This window comes from Onychostruthus taczanowskii, unplaced genomic scaffold (assembly GCF_017590055.1).
Source record: "Onychostruthus taczanowskii isolate IOZ18803 unplaced genomic scaffold, ASM1759005v1 scaffold58, whole genome shotgun sequence".
NCBI classification, from domain to species: domain Eukaryota; kingdom Metazoa; phylum Chordata; class Aves; order Passeriformes; family Passeridae; genus Onychostruthus; species Onychostruthus taczanowskii.
Genome location: NW_024503457.1, coordinates 7,173,628 through 7,188,520, shown reverse-complemented (window position 1 = coordinate 7,188,520; position 14,893 = coordinate 7,173,628). Strand labels below are relative to the sequence as shown.

Below are 14,893 nucleotides of genomic sequence, written 5' to 3'. Positions count from 1 at the left end.
TAGAAGAGGAAATCATGTGGGGTCATGTGCTGTATCTCTTTTTAGAAACTGGACTCCTGAGTAACCATTAACTCTTGAGAGTGCAATGCTCATCCATTACCTGCTAAACTGGATCTGCATAAGCAGAAAATAGCCTTCAGAAAGAAAAACATAGCATGGGAACTCATGTTGCAGACATCAGACTGTGCAGAGCCTTTGTATAAATCTGAGATCCCAGGAAACGCTTCTTTAACTCTGGATTTGGAACATAAGCTACACATGGTGTCAGTGCTTCACTGACTTTTGCTGCAAGCCTCCACAGCAAAAAGGATCTCTTGCTGGTAGTAGAGAATCATTAATAAGTAGTCACCTGTCTTTAGAGGTATTTGCATTCATTAACATCTAAAATAAGAGTGCTGAAGGGAGGGTTTGAATTGAAACAGCCACTAACACAAGCAGATACTCTCAAGCTAGTCTCTACTCAGGAATGCAGGGCCTGCATTGTCCCTTCCACAAGCACAATGAAGTGGTTTTGTGAAGCTTTGCAGCTCTTCCAAGCTCTGCCCAGAAGAGACAGACCTGCTGTTCCTTTTACCTTTTCCCTAAGGGAGTCCTGTGGACATGTTGGCCACCACCACAGCATGTGAACGGAAGTAGGGAAAAGGCTGATTTTTCTTTTCCCCAAACATCGTATTATGATGCCATGGGCTAAAAGTTATCCCTAGTTCTGCCTACGCTTCTGTACTGTCTGATCTTTCTGCATCAGATTCCAGTAATCCAGCCAAGGGTGTCTGCTGGGACATGTGGCAAGTCCTTCCAAGTTTCTCCCTATGGAAACCAGAAACTCAGAGGGGGAAGAGGATGACTAGACATCCAATTCTTGTTCCAGTGGGGAGTAATGATATAATGTACTAGTGCATACCCAGAATCTAAAATGTCTTCCTGGCTCTGAGCACAGAGATAGCTTTAGGACATCCATCTGCTGGGACCACACCACTTTGCAGCCAGCAAACCAAACAAATCTCTGCTGGAGCAGTAAATCCATTGAAATAGCTGCATTTACACATATCTGTGAGTAAATGCTATCCATTTGTCCCATATCTACCTGATAGTTCTGAAAAGAGAATTTTCTCTGAACTAGCCATAAATGTAGTGTTTTGGTTCATGGACAGATTAAAAAAACAGTGTCTGAGGACATTTAATATAAGAAGATTGTATTAAAAAGTATTTCCTGTACTTTTGTATGCAACTTTAAAGTTGTGTACAGAATTAATTACCTAAGCAATGACAATCCAGGAGGCTTTTTGTTACACAGAAAAACATAAAGAGCTGCAATCCCCGTGCAAATATTTGTGTACTTTCCTCTGCTATTAATGAATAAAAAAATGGCCTTTGCTAAGGAAAAAAAAGATACAAACCCTGTAGTGCTTTTCCCAGCATCGTGGAGCACCTTACCTTGCTGCGGTAAACTGTTCCTTTGAAAGAAACAGAACTGTTGCTCTGCTGAAGATCTGCTGTTGTTCTGCTAAATGTCTGCCTGAAAGCATGTACCTGTTCCAAGGCACCCACACACATTCACATTCAAATTATGCCACACATTAGCAATATTTTACAATCTGCAGCATGCAAGCACATAGTATTTTGGGGTCCTTTCAATTTCTCTGTTATTCAGCATACAAAGAAATGTATTTTCTCTGCTCTAATTGTCAGGATTCAAAATTATCAGCAATGTAATGGGCCCTAACTACTGTAACTGCTGGGCCACTTAGAGCCTCATTGGTGGCTGGCTGAATAGGCCAGGATTACAGTAAGAGCAGCTGCTGCTGTTATGTCCTTCTATAATACAACATTTGTACAAAAGCATGGAGACTGGCCGTATTCTTTTCTGACAAATGTGGCAGTGTAATATGCAAACATACACGCAGCCCTCTTTTTTGCTCTGATTGCAGCTTGTTTCTTTCTTTTGTCTAGCGGGCTCTGCAATCTCTGTGGACCAGCAGACTATGCCAAATATCCCCCTAAAGGTCTCTGCTCACCAGGCCTTCAGGAGTCCACAGGTGCCTTTAATTTGTATTCAGTTTCCACCACTGAATTGTAGATATATGCATTTGAATGAAGATCAGCTTGTACTGCAGAAATGAAAACATATTTCCTTTTCATCGCTTTGATTTTGGTATCTCTTTTGCAGATTTAAGAAGTTTGACAATAAGTATTTGAAGAAAATTTTAATTCGGGAGCACCAGCCCAAATCCAGCCTTGTGTCATTGTACAAAAAGATGGAGATAAAATTGGCCATTGAGATGGCTGAGAGTGGCATGAAAATTTCAAAACCATCCACTACTTCTTTACAGTGAGTACCAACCTCCTGACCCTTTGCAGAGTAGGGACAGGAGAACAGGGACAAAAATGAGGAAGTACCCAATGCATTCCATTACTTAATTGAAATGTAAGAAAAAAGAAGACAGTTATGAAAAGAGAAGGTGCAATTTGGTGTTCATCATATTAGTTCATCATATTTTCACTCAGAGAGTGAAAATTAAAATAATGGACATTTCCTGTTTCTTTTCCATGATGGGCAGTCCTGAAGAGGAATCTTGAGTCAGGAACAGAAGCCACTCTGGTTGCTTTAAGTCACAATAGTGGCTCAAGACAGATGTATTTGATAACTTACCTCACCAGTGGGTTTTGTTAATCCCTGCCAGGTGCTGAGAGACCTGCAGGATAGCTTAGCATACAGGTCCTGACTCCATTGCCCCAGTCACAATTTTTTGCTGAGAGCAGATTTCTTTGTAGCATTTGCAGCTTTTGCTCCTCCTGTTAAACACTGAGAGCAGCCTGCCAAGAATGACTTGAGGATACTTGTGGTGGAAAATGCTGGACATGAACTGTCAATGTGCACTCACAGGCCAGAAAGACAACCATATCCTGCATCAAAAGTAGCATCAGCAGTTTGTGGGAGGGGATTCTCCCCTGCTACTCTGCCCTTGTGAGACCCTACAGTGCTGTGTCCAGCTCTGGGGTCCTCATTACAGGAAAGACATGGACCTGTTAGAGCTGGTCCAGAGGAGTGCCACAAAGATGATCAGAAGGCTGAAGCAGCTCTCCAAGGAGACAGAGAAGGCTATGGGAACACTTGTTTGCAGCTTTCCAGTACTTAAAGAGGGCTTACAAGGAAGATAGGAACAGACCTTTTAGTAGACTTGTAGCAGTAGGACTAGGAGAAGGTAGGTTCAGACTAGGTACAAGAACTTTTCTATTATGAGGGTGGTGAAACTCTGGAACAAGCTGCTCTGGGAGGTGGCAGATGCCTCGTCCCAGGAAACATTCAAAGCTGGCTGTGATGGGGCTCTGAGCAACCCGACAGAGTTGAGGATGTCCCTTGCTCATTGTGGGGGGTTTGGAACCAGATGCAAGGCATTCTATGATTCTACCAAACAGTAATGCCACTCGGCATCAGACAGACCAGGGGACAAAACTGGTGGGATCTCCAGAGGGAACTGAGGGAAAAACCCTCTAGGAGAAAAGTTGCACAAATCTTCCATCCTGCATACTATTACTGATGTGCATGTATTTACATGCCTTGCAACACACTGTCCAGAGCACAGCTATTGCTGCAGGCATTTGCTTCCATAATTTCTTTCCTGGGTTCTTGCTGACCACTGTTGCTGCAGTTGCCTGCTCTTTTCTGTTGCACCCTGAAACCACTCTCCATTTTGCAGCAGCTTCTGGTAGGGTCTAGCATATTACCTTTTTTGAATGATGATCTCTCCCAATAATAGAAAATCCAAACATCAACTGGATATTACACTAAAATCTTGCTTAAAACTCTGGCTTAATCATGTCATGATCAATCTGCTTGTACTGATGTCAACGGGCAGTGTAAGACCTGCATTCTCTCTAAATTTAGAGACCCTTTTCTCTCTAAATTATTCTTTGCTGAATGCATGATATTAAAAAAAACACTGCATGTATGTCAGGCTCCTTTCTGTCTGCTGTAATCCCTTAACCATTCTGAGCCAAGAGAAAATGTGCAAGACTGATAGACAATCTATGGCAATCAAACCACATCCCTCTTCTTTTCTTGAGGGAATGAGAAAATAAGGCAAATTACTCCAGCATAGTTCAGAAATTTTCTCCTGAGCTGAGAGTTTAGATTGAAAAATATTCTTTAATAAACAGCTGATATGATGGACTGATTTTTGCCATCTCTACCCTGGCTATAATTGAATTTTGCTGTGCATCAGCCTCTGATGAGAAAGCCTTTTCAAAAATGAAGTGTCAACTTCAGAAAAACAGCCTGTGGCTCAAAACCATTATGATCTTGCAGGCTGTGAGAGTGTTCTAGGAAAATACACCTTTCCCCACCTCTGTTCATTGATGAGTGTCTGCTGTTGAGCACTGCAGGAGACAGGATATTGAGCTAGTTGGTGGATCTTTGGTCTGAGCCAATACAGCAGTTCTTGTTGTATTTCCCCACAGCAATTAAATGAACCTGTGTAAAAGATCTCTAAATGTATTTATAAATTGTCTGATTCTTGTCATTGATTCAGCGCGTACCTGAAGTCCCTGTCTTCAGTGAAGATACAAAACTTTGGCCATAAACAACAGAGGATTTGAAATAAAATTCCAATGTATGGCATGTAAATCATTATTAGCAGTGCCAGAGTACTGAGAAAGCTCTCACTCACACTTCTGATCAGTTTTTTGCAGCCTTTATGCACACAAGGAGATTTACTTTATAAGAATCAAAGCAGATCTCCAATGCTGTGAATTAGAGAATTGCATTCATGCTGGTGTGATTCCTGCAGGTGGAGTGGGTGTCCAATTTACAGTAAGTATTTCCAGTGTGCAGTGAGCAAATTTGCCCATGGATTGTGCAACAAAGAATCCACACTGGAATGAAATCAGAGCATTAGGTTACGATATTTTGGAGAATATAAGCCTTATAAATAAGGATGGAAATGGCAAACATGGAGTCTAAGAGATATTATCAAAACTGAGGGCTTATGGCTGGTTTTTGTAGGAAATATGACCATTAGAGAAAAGGATGGTTTGGTACAGAGTTTACGTAATGCTGGCTTCATATTGCTGCAATATTGACTTTGGTAAATCTTAGAATATATCAATACAGTACAGATCAGAACCAACTGTTGTGTTGTCATTTGGTGGTACAATTATGAGAAAGTGGTGCCCCAATAATGTTATTAATTCACAGGACGAGTGAAGATTAATGGAGAGTTTACAAAGTTCAAAATTTTAGATATAATATGAAAAAATAATATTACACAGATTGAGCAAGTATCAGTGTATTGAATATCAACGTATCAAATATCAAGTATCTCCATATTGAAGGAAGAAAGAAATAATCTCATGGCAGTCATTACAGAGAGCCAGTTTTCATGGCATAATTTTTTCTTCACAAATATATATCCTGTGCTGTTCTTTGTTGTAACATGTTTGAAGATTCAATAAGAACAAAGACATTTTTTCAATAAGGATTATTTTATGGGTTTGGTAACATACTGAACATGTTTGGGGTTTTCTGAAAGACTTTTCTTAATGTATTGCAAAATGTAAAAATAATCTGTTCCTTACTACCGTATACGTGCATTGTTATCAGTTGGGTAGGTTAATTTCCAATCCCATGAAAAGAATGACGTTTTTTCATTTGTGCTCCAGAACAATACAGATTGTCTTTGTGCTATTTTTTATCTCGCTACCCCAGCTCAACTGAGACTCAAGCAATTTTATTTATCCTATTTAATTCACTTTAAGAGCAAAATAATAAGATATGAAATTACTTAGAACTGGATACTTCTGTGCTGGCATGTGGAGAAAGTCAGGTATGCAACTGGAAAAGTAGAGATAATCTGATAATCTCCCCAGTGGAGTCAAGTTTTTCCCTTTAGATGCTTTCCTCTGTTTATTCCCAGCTGTAAGGTAAAAAGACCCTGTGGACACATTCAGTGAAGCACAAAGCAGGGAAGCAGTTGCTCCCTGGGATGTCAAAGCCACCTGCAGCAACTATTCCAGTTCCATTTGCATTACACAAATGAGCCAAGCCTGTGTTTTAGAGACCAATACTCGATGATAGTCCCCAGGGCTTGTGCTTGTGTATATTTTCCCAGCTTTACCTAGGGTCTCCCTGTTGTCCAAAGGGACGTCAGAGAGGAGCTGCTGACAGCAAGGAGTCTGGTTTCCCTGTGTGGAGGGCAGCCTACACGGGCTGTGTCCCAGTCTGAGACACACCACACCCAGTAGGGAGTAAAGGCGCAGTGCACTCAAGCCTGAAAAATTGGTAGCATCCCCAGATCCTCTCAGTGCATCTCTGAGAGCTGAAAGCAAGTGAAAAAGAAACCAACCAACCAATGCACCCACCCACTCAGCCTGGAATTGGGTGATGGTGAAGGTCTTTTTTTCCCTAATGGTAAATAAATAATTTTGTTGTTATTACAGTTGTTGAGAATTGATGAATGTCAATTAAACATTTGATGGGAAGGATTTATCAGGGACAAGATAAGATTGCTGGTCAAATCCAGAAAGGCTGTCCTTTTCTGTCACACTGGTTTGCCTGCATCTCAGTGACAGACTCATGGGTCACTCATGCTTCAGAGGTCCTTAACCTATTGCTTATCCCAGTCCCAGATCTAATACTACACCTTAACCTGTTGTTAATTTCCCTCTTCGTTTTTATTTAACAGAAAAAAAAGTCAGGTCTCTGTTTTAGTCTGATGGCAAAATGAAAACACATTTCAAAACCTTGAAATATATCAGGAATTAATTCTTATATTCCAGGGGCTTTGGACAGGGGCCAGGGCACCAAGGATCACTGTCTACTTTATGCTAGGCAGTAAAATATAGAATCCAGGTAGTTCATGTTGGTCCTACAAGTTTTCAAGATGTTCATGGTAGATTATAGAACAAAACATTAGTAATACTGCTAAACCAGATGTAATTGCAAATTCCAACCTTCTTCCTATGTTTACATCACAATCACAGTTTAGCTTGAATCCACTGTCCTTTGCCATTAAAATTGTTAAATTTATTTTAGACGAAGTGTGAGGTAGATGCACACAAAACTCTGGTAATACTGTTCATAGATCATTCATAGATCATTGATTTTTAATTGCACATTTTACAGACAACACTTTAAGGACATCACTTAGCTGAAAAACACCACCTGCAATATTTTTTTTTTTTTTTAATTTTTTTTTAAGAGGCAAGAAACAAAATGAAGAAAGGAAAAATTCAGAAACAAGACAGACTGATTCATCCTGCATGATCACTGTCTATTTCCCTTTCTTTTCCTGGGAATTCATCTGAACACTAACTCTCACAGTGATTGACTGATGTAGTGAAACCCGATAACATTTCACAGCAGCCCTCCTCCTCTGTTTTGCTAGTGAAAAAGCCAGGCAGCTACAAGTGACTGTGGGCTTGTTCAAGTTTTTTTAGAGACACAAAGATGACTATCTTTTAGGTGGTTCTTTAATTTCAAATGCAGAAACAGGTTCAGTAGCAAGGAAACTCTTGCTCTATGTTCTTCTCACCACAGGGCACATCTCTCAGACTTCATAATTAATATACTCTTTTGCTCTTAAGGATTTTCTTCACTTTCTCAAAAGAGTAAAAACCAGTAAGACGGCAAGGCCCAGACTACTGGACCGTGCTGAGGTTTTTGTTCAGACAGAGGAGGAAACTTGCAGCGCTTTCCTGAGCTGGCCTAATCTAATCCTGAAATAGGAACTTCCTTCTGGAGGTTTAAGAAAGAAGAGTTTCTGTTGCCAGCTCTATGAGGGCTTAATTTGACTACACACTATATGGATAAAACCAAGGAAAGAGCAAAATTTGACCTTTTTTTTTTGTTCATATTTGGATGATTCGCAGGTGTTGCTGCTCACTGAAAGGCTCTATGTAGCCTTCTTTTCTAGCATTAAAAATAGTCCATGCATTATTTAATGGGATTAGTATTTAATCAGCTCATTAATATCCTATTTAATTTCCCCTTTTATTTACAGGAGCGGCAGGAAGCAGCGTGCACACAGGCTGTCCCCGGCAGAGGTGGAGGCCATGAGGGATGTCCTGGCACACAACCTGTACCAAGTGCGACACAGGGTGCGTGAGCCGCGCTCTTTGCAGGCCGCAGCCCTTGTTTGCCCTCCCCGTACCGCGGCCCCGGGCACCGGCTGGGACCTGCGAGCCCGCGGCCGGCCGGGGTGGGCAAGGAGGGAAGAAGGGAAGAATCCGTGTCTGAGCTGTAGAGGTCAGGCTTCCCTCGCCGCACGGCTGTCCGGCCGGCAGGCCGCCTGGCCGAGGCTGGCCGGGCTCCGGGAGCGCAGCCCGGCCCTGGCAGGGCTCCCACAGCAGCAGCGAAACTCCGCTGCGGGGGCGGGCGGGGCAAGCAGCGCGCAGCCCTGCGTGGGAGCGGCATTTACCCGCAGCGCAGGAGGAAAAAAAACGAAGGGAAAAATTTTTCCACGTCCTCCGAGCTTCATTTTACACGTTTAGGTGTTTTTTCCCCCCCCCCGCCCCCCCTTAAAGTGGTGTGATAATACCTCAGCGGGGATTTGTTTTGCAGAAATTTGTAGTGACCCTGATGCAGCCCAGGGTATGGTATCTGCTTAATCCAGTCTCGGGCACTGAATAGAAAATTGAGAGCACGCCCACAGCAGTGAGTGGGAGAGAATACATTACAGTAACCTTGAAATTACGCCGATAAACAAGGCTAACTCATGTAACACACGTGTACTAGAAAATGCTAGGGCCTGCTCATTTAAATGTGGCATTATTAATATGTTATTCATTCCTAACGTCGTTTGATTTGCCGTGGCTAATTATCCTTATGATATGAATTTCTTGTCTTACCAGCAACAATTTGCATATATAGTTATCTCTTAGCTTACTGAAATGAACTCTCTCTCTTCAAAATCAATTACAGTAATGACTATTTGTGCTAGTAATTTCCTATGTAGTATTGAGAATAGCGTGCTTTTGGAAATGAAAGATTGGATGGAAAGTAATGCCACTTCTAATACTCCTTTTCAGCTCTGAAAAGCTCTTGCTCCCCAGACCAGCTTTACAAGGACCGTAGCAAATGAAACTGAGATCAGATTCTACTTTTTAAGGGGGATTATAAACTTCAGTGAATTTTTCTCTTTAAGGCAGATAATTATTTCTGTCATTTCACTAGATGTATACGATAAACTAAAAAGCTTGTCTTAAATGATGCTCAGTTTAAGGGTAATAATAATTTGTAGTTTGTCCAAGCATGAAAAGGAAACTCAGTGTGCATCTTATTCTGGAGATTCATTGTTTGTTCCTGAGTGCATCTGAAGCTTGCTCCAGGCTCAATAATATTAGTACCAAAGCTCAGAGCTGAGTTGACCAGTTCTCTCTTTCTTGGGACCTGCCTTATATCTGCAGCTCCCAACTACACTTGATGAGGTAAGAGATGACAAAGACAGGACAAGCGCCGAGATGATAACAGCCTTCATAGGTAGGTATATTTTATATACCTGCACTTTGAGCAGGTAAGAGTCTATTAAAAATGGCATCAAAATGCAGCCCTTGAGGTCTGAGACTTACAGCTGTGTTCATGCTTCCTCCCGTCTTGCTTTGCAGCAGTGAGATTTGTGCATGGCTGCATTTTGCAATGTGATACCAAAGAGATCTGTGTTGGGTTGGTGACCGAGCTGAGGCAGATGTTCCCTTGGCCCTGTGATTGATCAGACTGATTAACATTGCAAATGCACAGAAAATGACCTGGCTGCATTTTCTGTTTCAGGCACCAGCATACAACCGGCACAATCTTCCTGCTGACACAAGTGAGAAACAAGCGCAAGAAATCCTCATCCGTCGGGAACACAGCCTGAGGCAGAGTTGCAGGAAGGGAAACAGCTTGCCTTGGGGTAGACCGGTACCTGTTATCCATCTACTGTTTATGTAAAATTGTCTTTGCTTCTCTGTAAATATGGAAAGACACTAGTTTTAATTTGCTCTTCGCTGTAATTAAAATGGATATTTTCCCGGTGTGCTCATGCAGCACTTATGAAGAAAGAGCTTCACTTAGCAAAATTTTCATGTCCCATCTCTATGCATTGGTCAGAAATCGGCTACTCTGGCTGTATGTAGTAAAATGATGTAACTTGCATTGATTTTGTATGTGCAAAGTATAGTGTAATCAAAAAAGGCCTGATGCAAATCCTCTGGCACATTGATGATTTGGGTTCTCAATCAGTAAGAAATTTGTCTGACCAGAGGTGGGCATTGAACAGCACAGACATTTATAGCTGAGATAATCATGGTTAAGGAAGAGAAATAAGTTCTTTTTGGATAGGTTAGTTGTATTCAAATTTTTCTCCTGAAATACGAATGATGAATCTTAGAAGAACATGTTTTTCTCTGGTGACGGTGAAAAACCCTTTGGCTGTTATATCAGACAGACATTCTCACTGGAGCTGACATTGAGTTCTACCATCCAAACCAAGCATTGGTCTTATTCATACCTATCAAAATTTGGCTGTAAAGGTGCAGAATATTGCCATGAGTCTTTACTGTTGCACCAAGTTAAGTGCCAAGTGGAGGCAATCACAGGCACTGGACACACTTCTGTCTCCCACACAGATTAACACCACAGAACTACGCTACTTCTCCTTGCCTCAGGGTCCACGCCAGCCCACTAGAAGAAAAGCCAGGCACGTTACTTTTACAGGTAATGGAAGTGCTTTACTCTGTGTCTACTCCAGCAGCAAAGAAACTTGGCCAGTTGTTTGGTGGATTTAACAGTACCACATGCACATTCCTATGGAAGTGGAAAACGGCCTCTTTAAATGAGCTACACCCTTCTCTCATTTTTTGTTAATCTATGTTGTTTATATGATCATTACTGCAGCAATTTCTGTTTTGCTCCAGCACCTCCTCCTTTTCTCTTTTTTCCTCTTGAACAAATATTCCTGGGATCCCTGCAGTTCTGTCTGGCCGAGCTCAAGAACACAAATTAGCCATTCCCCACAGCCCCACAGACAGAGCTGTATGCAAAATTATTATGTAGCCCAGTCCAGATGACACTGATGGAGCTCCATGCCCCCAGGTCCTGCAGGTACCAAGACTTCATATTCCCAACAGGAATACACACCAAAATTCAGTGCATGAGTACACACAGCCAGACACAGAGAGCAGCACAAATATGGCACAGAGCTCACACAAATGCAAACAGCACTGATGACCTCATCCTTTTCCCCTCTCTGGCTGATGAGACTGATAGACTGTTAGTGAAAAATTATAAATACATACATGCTATCTGAATCTTCGGTAGCTGGCCTGAGATACATGCTCTGCTCAGTAGCTGGAGACCCTGTACCTTCCATCTGCACATTTGGTGGCACTTGGGCAAGCAAGTCCCTGGGGACACAGCCCCCTAGCAGCTGCTGGTACACAGACCTACACACATGCACACAGAGACGTGGTCTTACACTCTACCTCATGTATTGCAGGACCCTCCAGTAGCTGGCCTTGGGCAGCCAGTCTTCCCTGGAGCAACTTCCTGGATCCGCTGGTCTCCTCTTGCCTTACACACAGGGACACACACGTGCAAACCTGTCTCTTTGGTATCCAGACTGGTTTGCATGTGTGCATTTCCATCCATTATGGCCTTACTAGTAGCCAGCCACAGATCCCATGGTCTCTTCAGTCACTGCTCTGGACCTCCTGCTCCCTCCAGTAGTCAACTTACAGGCCTTCTGTTCTCCTCAGTCTTTGTTCCAGACTCGTGGTTGCTCCAATAGGCAGTTCCCAAGCCTCTTATCCTACTTAATGGCTGCTTATGCTTGATGATTTCCAGCAATTTTGCACTGACAGATGCATCCCAGTCCCTCCAGCTGCTGGCACTCAGGCCTCCACACACACAAGCACACAGTATGGGGAGCTGCTGACAGAGGAACACAGTCAGAGGTGTAGTCAAATGAAAAGACAGATTGCGTTGATCAAGTGCAGGGCTTTACTGGACATATGTACTGACTGGCCCTTTTTATCCTCTTTTTTTCCTGTATTTCCTGCACTTTTTTCTCCCTGGATTTCCCAGGTCTCTTCCTTTCACTGTCTTTGGTTCCTGCCTTAAATGCTCTATTCAAAGTCTTGTATGGGCACCCACATATAATGACAGCAAAACGGAAACCCATAGGATCTACTCAGAGATAAATGCTACTCAAGCGGATTTTTTTGGTCTTGTTTATCAGGACATCTTCACAGGAGATGTCCTGATGTGTCTTTTTAAAAGAGTTAAAGTATTCCACACAGCAGTCTCAGACCTAAAAGCACTGCAGACACTTTCAAGGAACCAAATGCTGCTATAGGAGGTAGGCATATCATTTTAGTGATAAAAGAGCTAAATCCTGAAGCAGTGAATGCAAGTACTTTTTTTTTCTATTAGATAGGCCTGAATTTAAGCTCTGTCTTGTAATCTATCCAAATAAGTAACTTTTTGGTCCAGGCTCTGGCCCCCCCCTTAGGGCCATTGTGTAGCATTAGCACCACTTTAAGTGTCTTCAGCAGGAAAAAGCCACCCTAAAGTCTTCTTATAAACTGTTGGGATGAGATAAATTGCACTTGGAAACTAAGAAGAGAAGTACTCAGTGTGTAGGGAATTAGTGACAACCTCATTCATGCACACCTGCATTTTCAGAGATAAATGTCATCTCTTTTGTCTATGCCTGGAAGAACTTCTGGAAAAAATCTTCCAGCAAGCTTGTTTTAGGTTTTATATATAGCACGTGCGGAAATTTTAGTAAAGGGTCTGAAATGACCACAAATAGATCCTTAAGTCACCTATCAGCTCTTTCTGCCACACATATAAATGAATTGTCCAGAGAGGTTGTTGTTGCCCAGACAAATGATGGATTCCCCATTCCTGAAGGTGTTCATGAGCAAGTAGATGTGGCTGAGAAACCTGATTTAGTGGAAGGTTCCCTGTTCATGGAAGTGGGGCAGAAGTAAGGGATCTTAAAGGTCCATTCCAACACTAACCAGTCTATGATTTTATTAATTATTTCTTTGGCAGTATATATAATTCATACTTTGTAGCAGTGATGTTCCCAAAGAGCTAAGTAGAAGCCCTGGAAATCTGAGAAATCCTATCGTGCTTGGGGTGTAGTATGTCCATGTGGTCTATGAACAGCAGTGCTTTACTGTGCCAACTGTGAAATAAACGTTAGCTTAAAATAATTTAATTGTTATGGATCTGTAATAATTTCTTCAATTTTGAAACTGTGACCATAGTCAACACATGTGTACTTTAATTGTAGCAGGATTTGGAATAATTTTACTGTTCATAGACCTTTGTATTTATATCCCAGATCCTCCTAGCTTAGATTCTTAGGAGTTGTTTCTTACATTAGCTACTTTCCTACTGTGTAGTTAGACTACAAGCAGCTACTTTCCTACTGTGTAGTTAGACTACAAGCAGCTTTAGGAAAGTGAAAAAGTATATTCTGTAAACTCATCAGGATGAGGATGCCAGTTACTGGCCTCTTGCAGGCACATTTTTACAATCTACCTGTGCAAAGCAAGCTGGTAGGAGCAGAGCTGACACACCCAAAGTAATCAAAGCACCCTTGGTTTTAGATGAAACTGTTCTCTTCCCACTTATTAGTCACAGGTCACTGGCAAACTTGATTTTTGATTGACCAGAATTTTCTCCTTTATCTCATTTTTGTTTTGTGTTGTGGGTTTAAAAATGCTTTTTAACCATGTTACTAGGTACACTTGTGAAATTTTAGGAGAATTTAAATTGCATAAAGGAATGCTCTTGCATTTCACTTTTGCAGTGAAGGCATTGGGCAGGTCTGTGAGACACCAAAAGGTAGGTGAATATGCTGGGGTTTCAGAGCTGAGATAAGGCAAATAAAATCTTTTAAACAGCAGCTTAGAGATGAAAATTAAAAATCAGGGCTCTTTTTAGTTCTTGACTGCCTTCTTATTCTATAGTAATTATTTAAAATGCTTCAGTTCCAGGGTATTGTATTGAATACCCTTTATCTCTCCTTTCTAATACCATGGCATTTCTCTCTTCTCTTCTTTAAAAAATGAATTATTTGTCTATTTAGATCAGCATAGAAGTGGCTCTGATGCTGTGTTGCCGTTAACCTCGAGGTCCCAGCCCCGCCTACGGCCACTGGAAGCAAAGCAGCACGAGGAGCTGATTCCAATGGCACACTTGGACAGACGAGCTGGTCCATGCAATCTGTCAGGTCGAAGAGGAAATTCAATCAGGCGTCATCGTTTCACCAGAGCAGACAATCCAGCTCCAATGCCAAAGGCTCGGTTCACTGTCAGAGAAGTGGAGGAGTATGAGTCAGAAGAAGAGACAGAAACAATGGCACCAGCCAGGCCATTAGTTATATGAGGAGCAGACATCATCAGTGTTTGCATCTCTAGGGCCCCTGCTGCACTGCTTCAAAACTAACAAAGCTTTTATATGAACCAAACTATGATTTTCCTCTGGGGACCAGTGTACTTGCTCTCGTATCACTTTCAAGAGTTGTATTAAGGTACTTAGTGGCTCAGAGAAGACTCAAATTCTTATTTGCTAATATCAAGCTTTCTTTCCAACAAAACACTGCAGGAAAGAGGAGAACATGATATTTGTAGGAGTTTGGACGTGGATTTAAACAGCAGTAGTTGGGTGCATGAAGTGCTACGGATGAAAGTTGAAAATGCCTTTGTTTTATACTATGGTCTGCACCCAGAGATATATAAAGGTGTCCCTGACATGTGAATGCACAGATTGATTACCTCAGCTAGCACAGAGCTTTTGATTTCAGATCAGAATCAGCTGCATTCCAGGGAAGAGTTAAAAACAGAAAGGCTTTTTAGGGCATATAAATGTCACTGAAGATGCCTAAGCAAGACCTTAAGTCAA

At 41.9% G+C, this 14,893-nt stretch overlaps 1 protein-coding gene across 1 annotated transcript in view; it reads left to right on the top strand.

Moving 5' to 3' along the window:
* SLC9A4 (solute carrier family 9 member A4) overlaps window positions 1-14,532 on the top strand; it is a 31,033-nt gene extending 16,501 nt beyond the window's left edge. Inside the window, exons 8-12 of the mRNA XM_041418151.1 lie at window positions 2,168-2,329; window positions 7,998-8,094; window positions 9,764-9,895; window positions 10,603-10,690; window positions 14,079-14,532. Coding sequence (XP_041274085.1) covers window positions 2,168-2,329; window positions 7,998-8,094; window positions 9,764-9,895; window positions 10,603-10,690; window positions 14,079-14,377 — 778 coding nt within the window. The 3' untranslated portion in view covers window positions 14,378-14,532. The remainder of the gene's footprint in view (window positions 1-2,167; window positions 2,330-7,997; window positions 8,095-9,763; window positions 9,896-10,602; window positions 10,691-14,078) is intronic.
* Window positions 14,533-14,893: the final 361 nt, after the last annotated feature.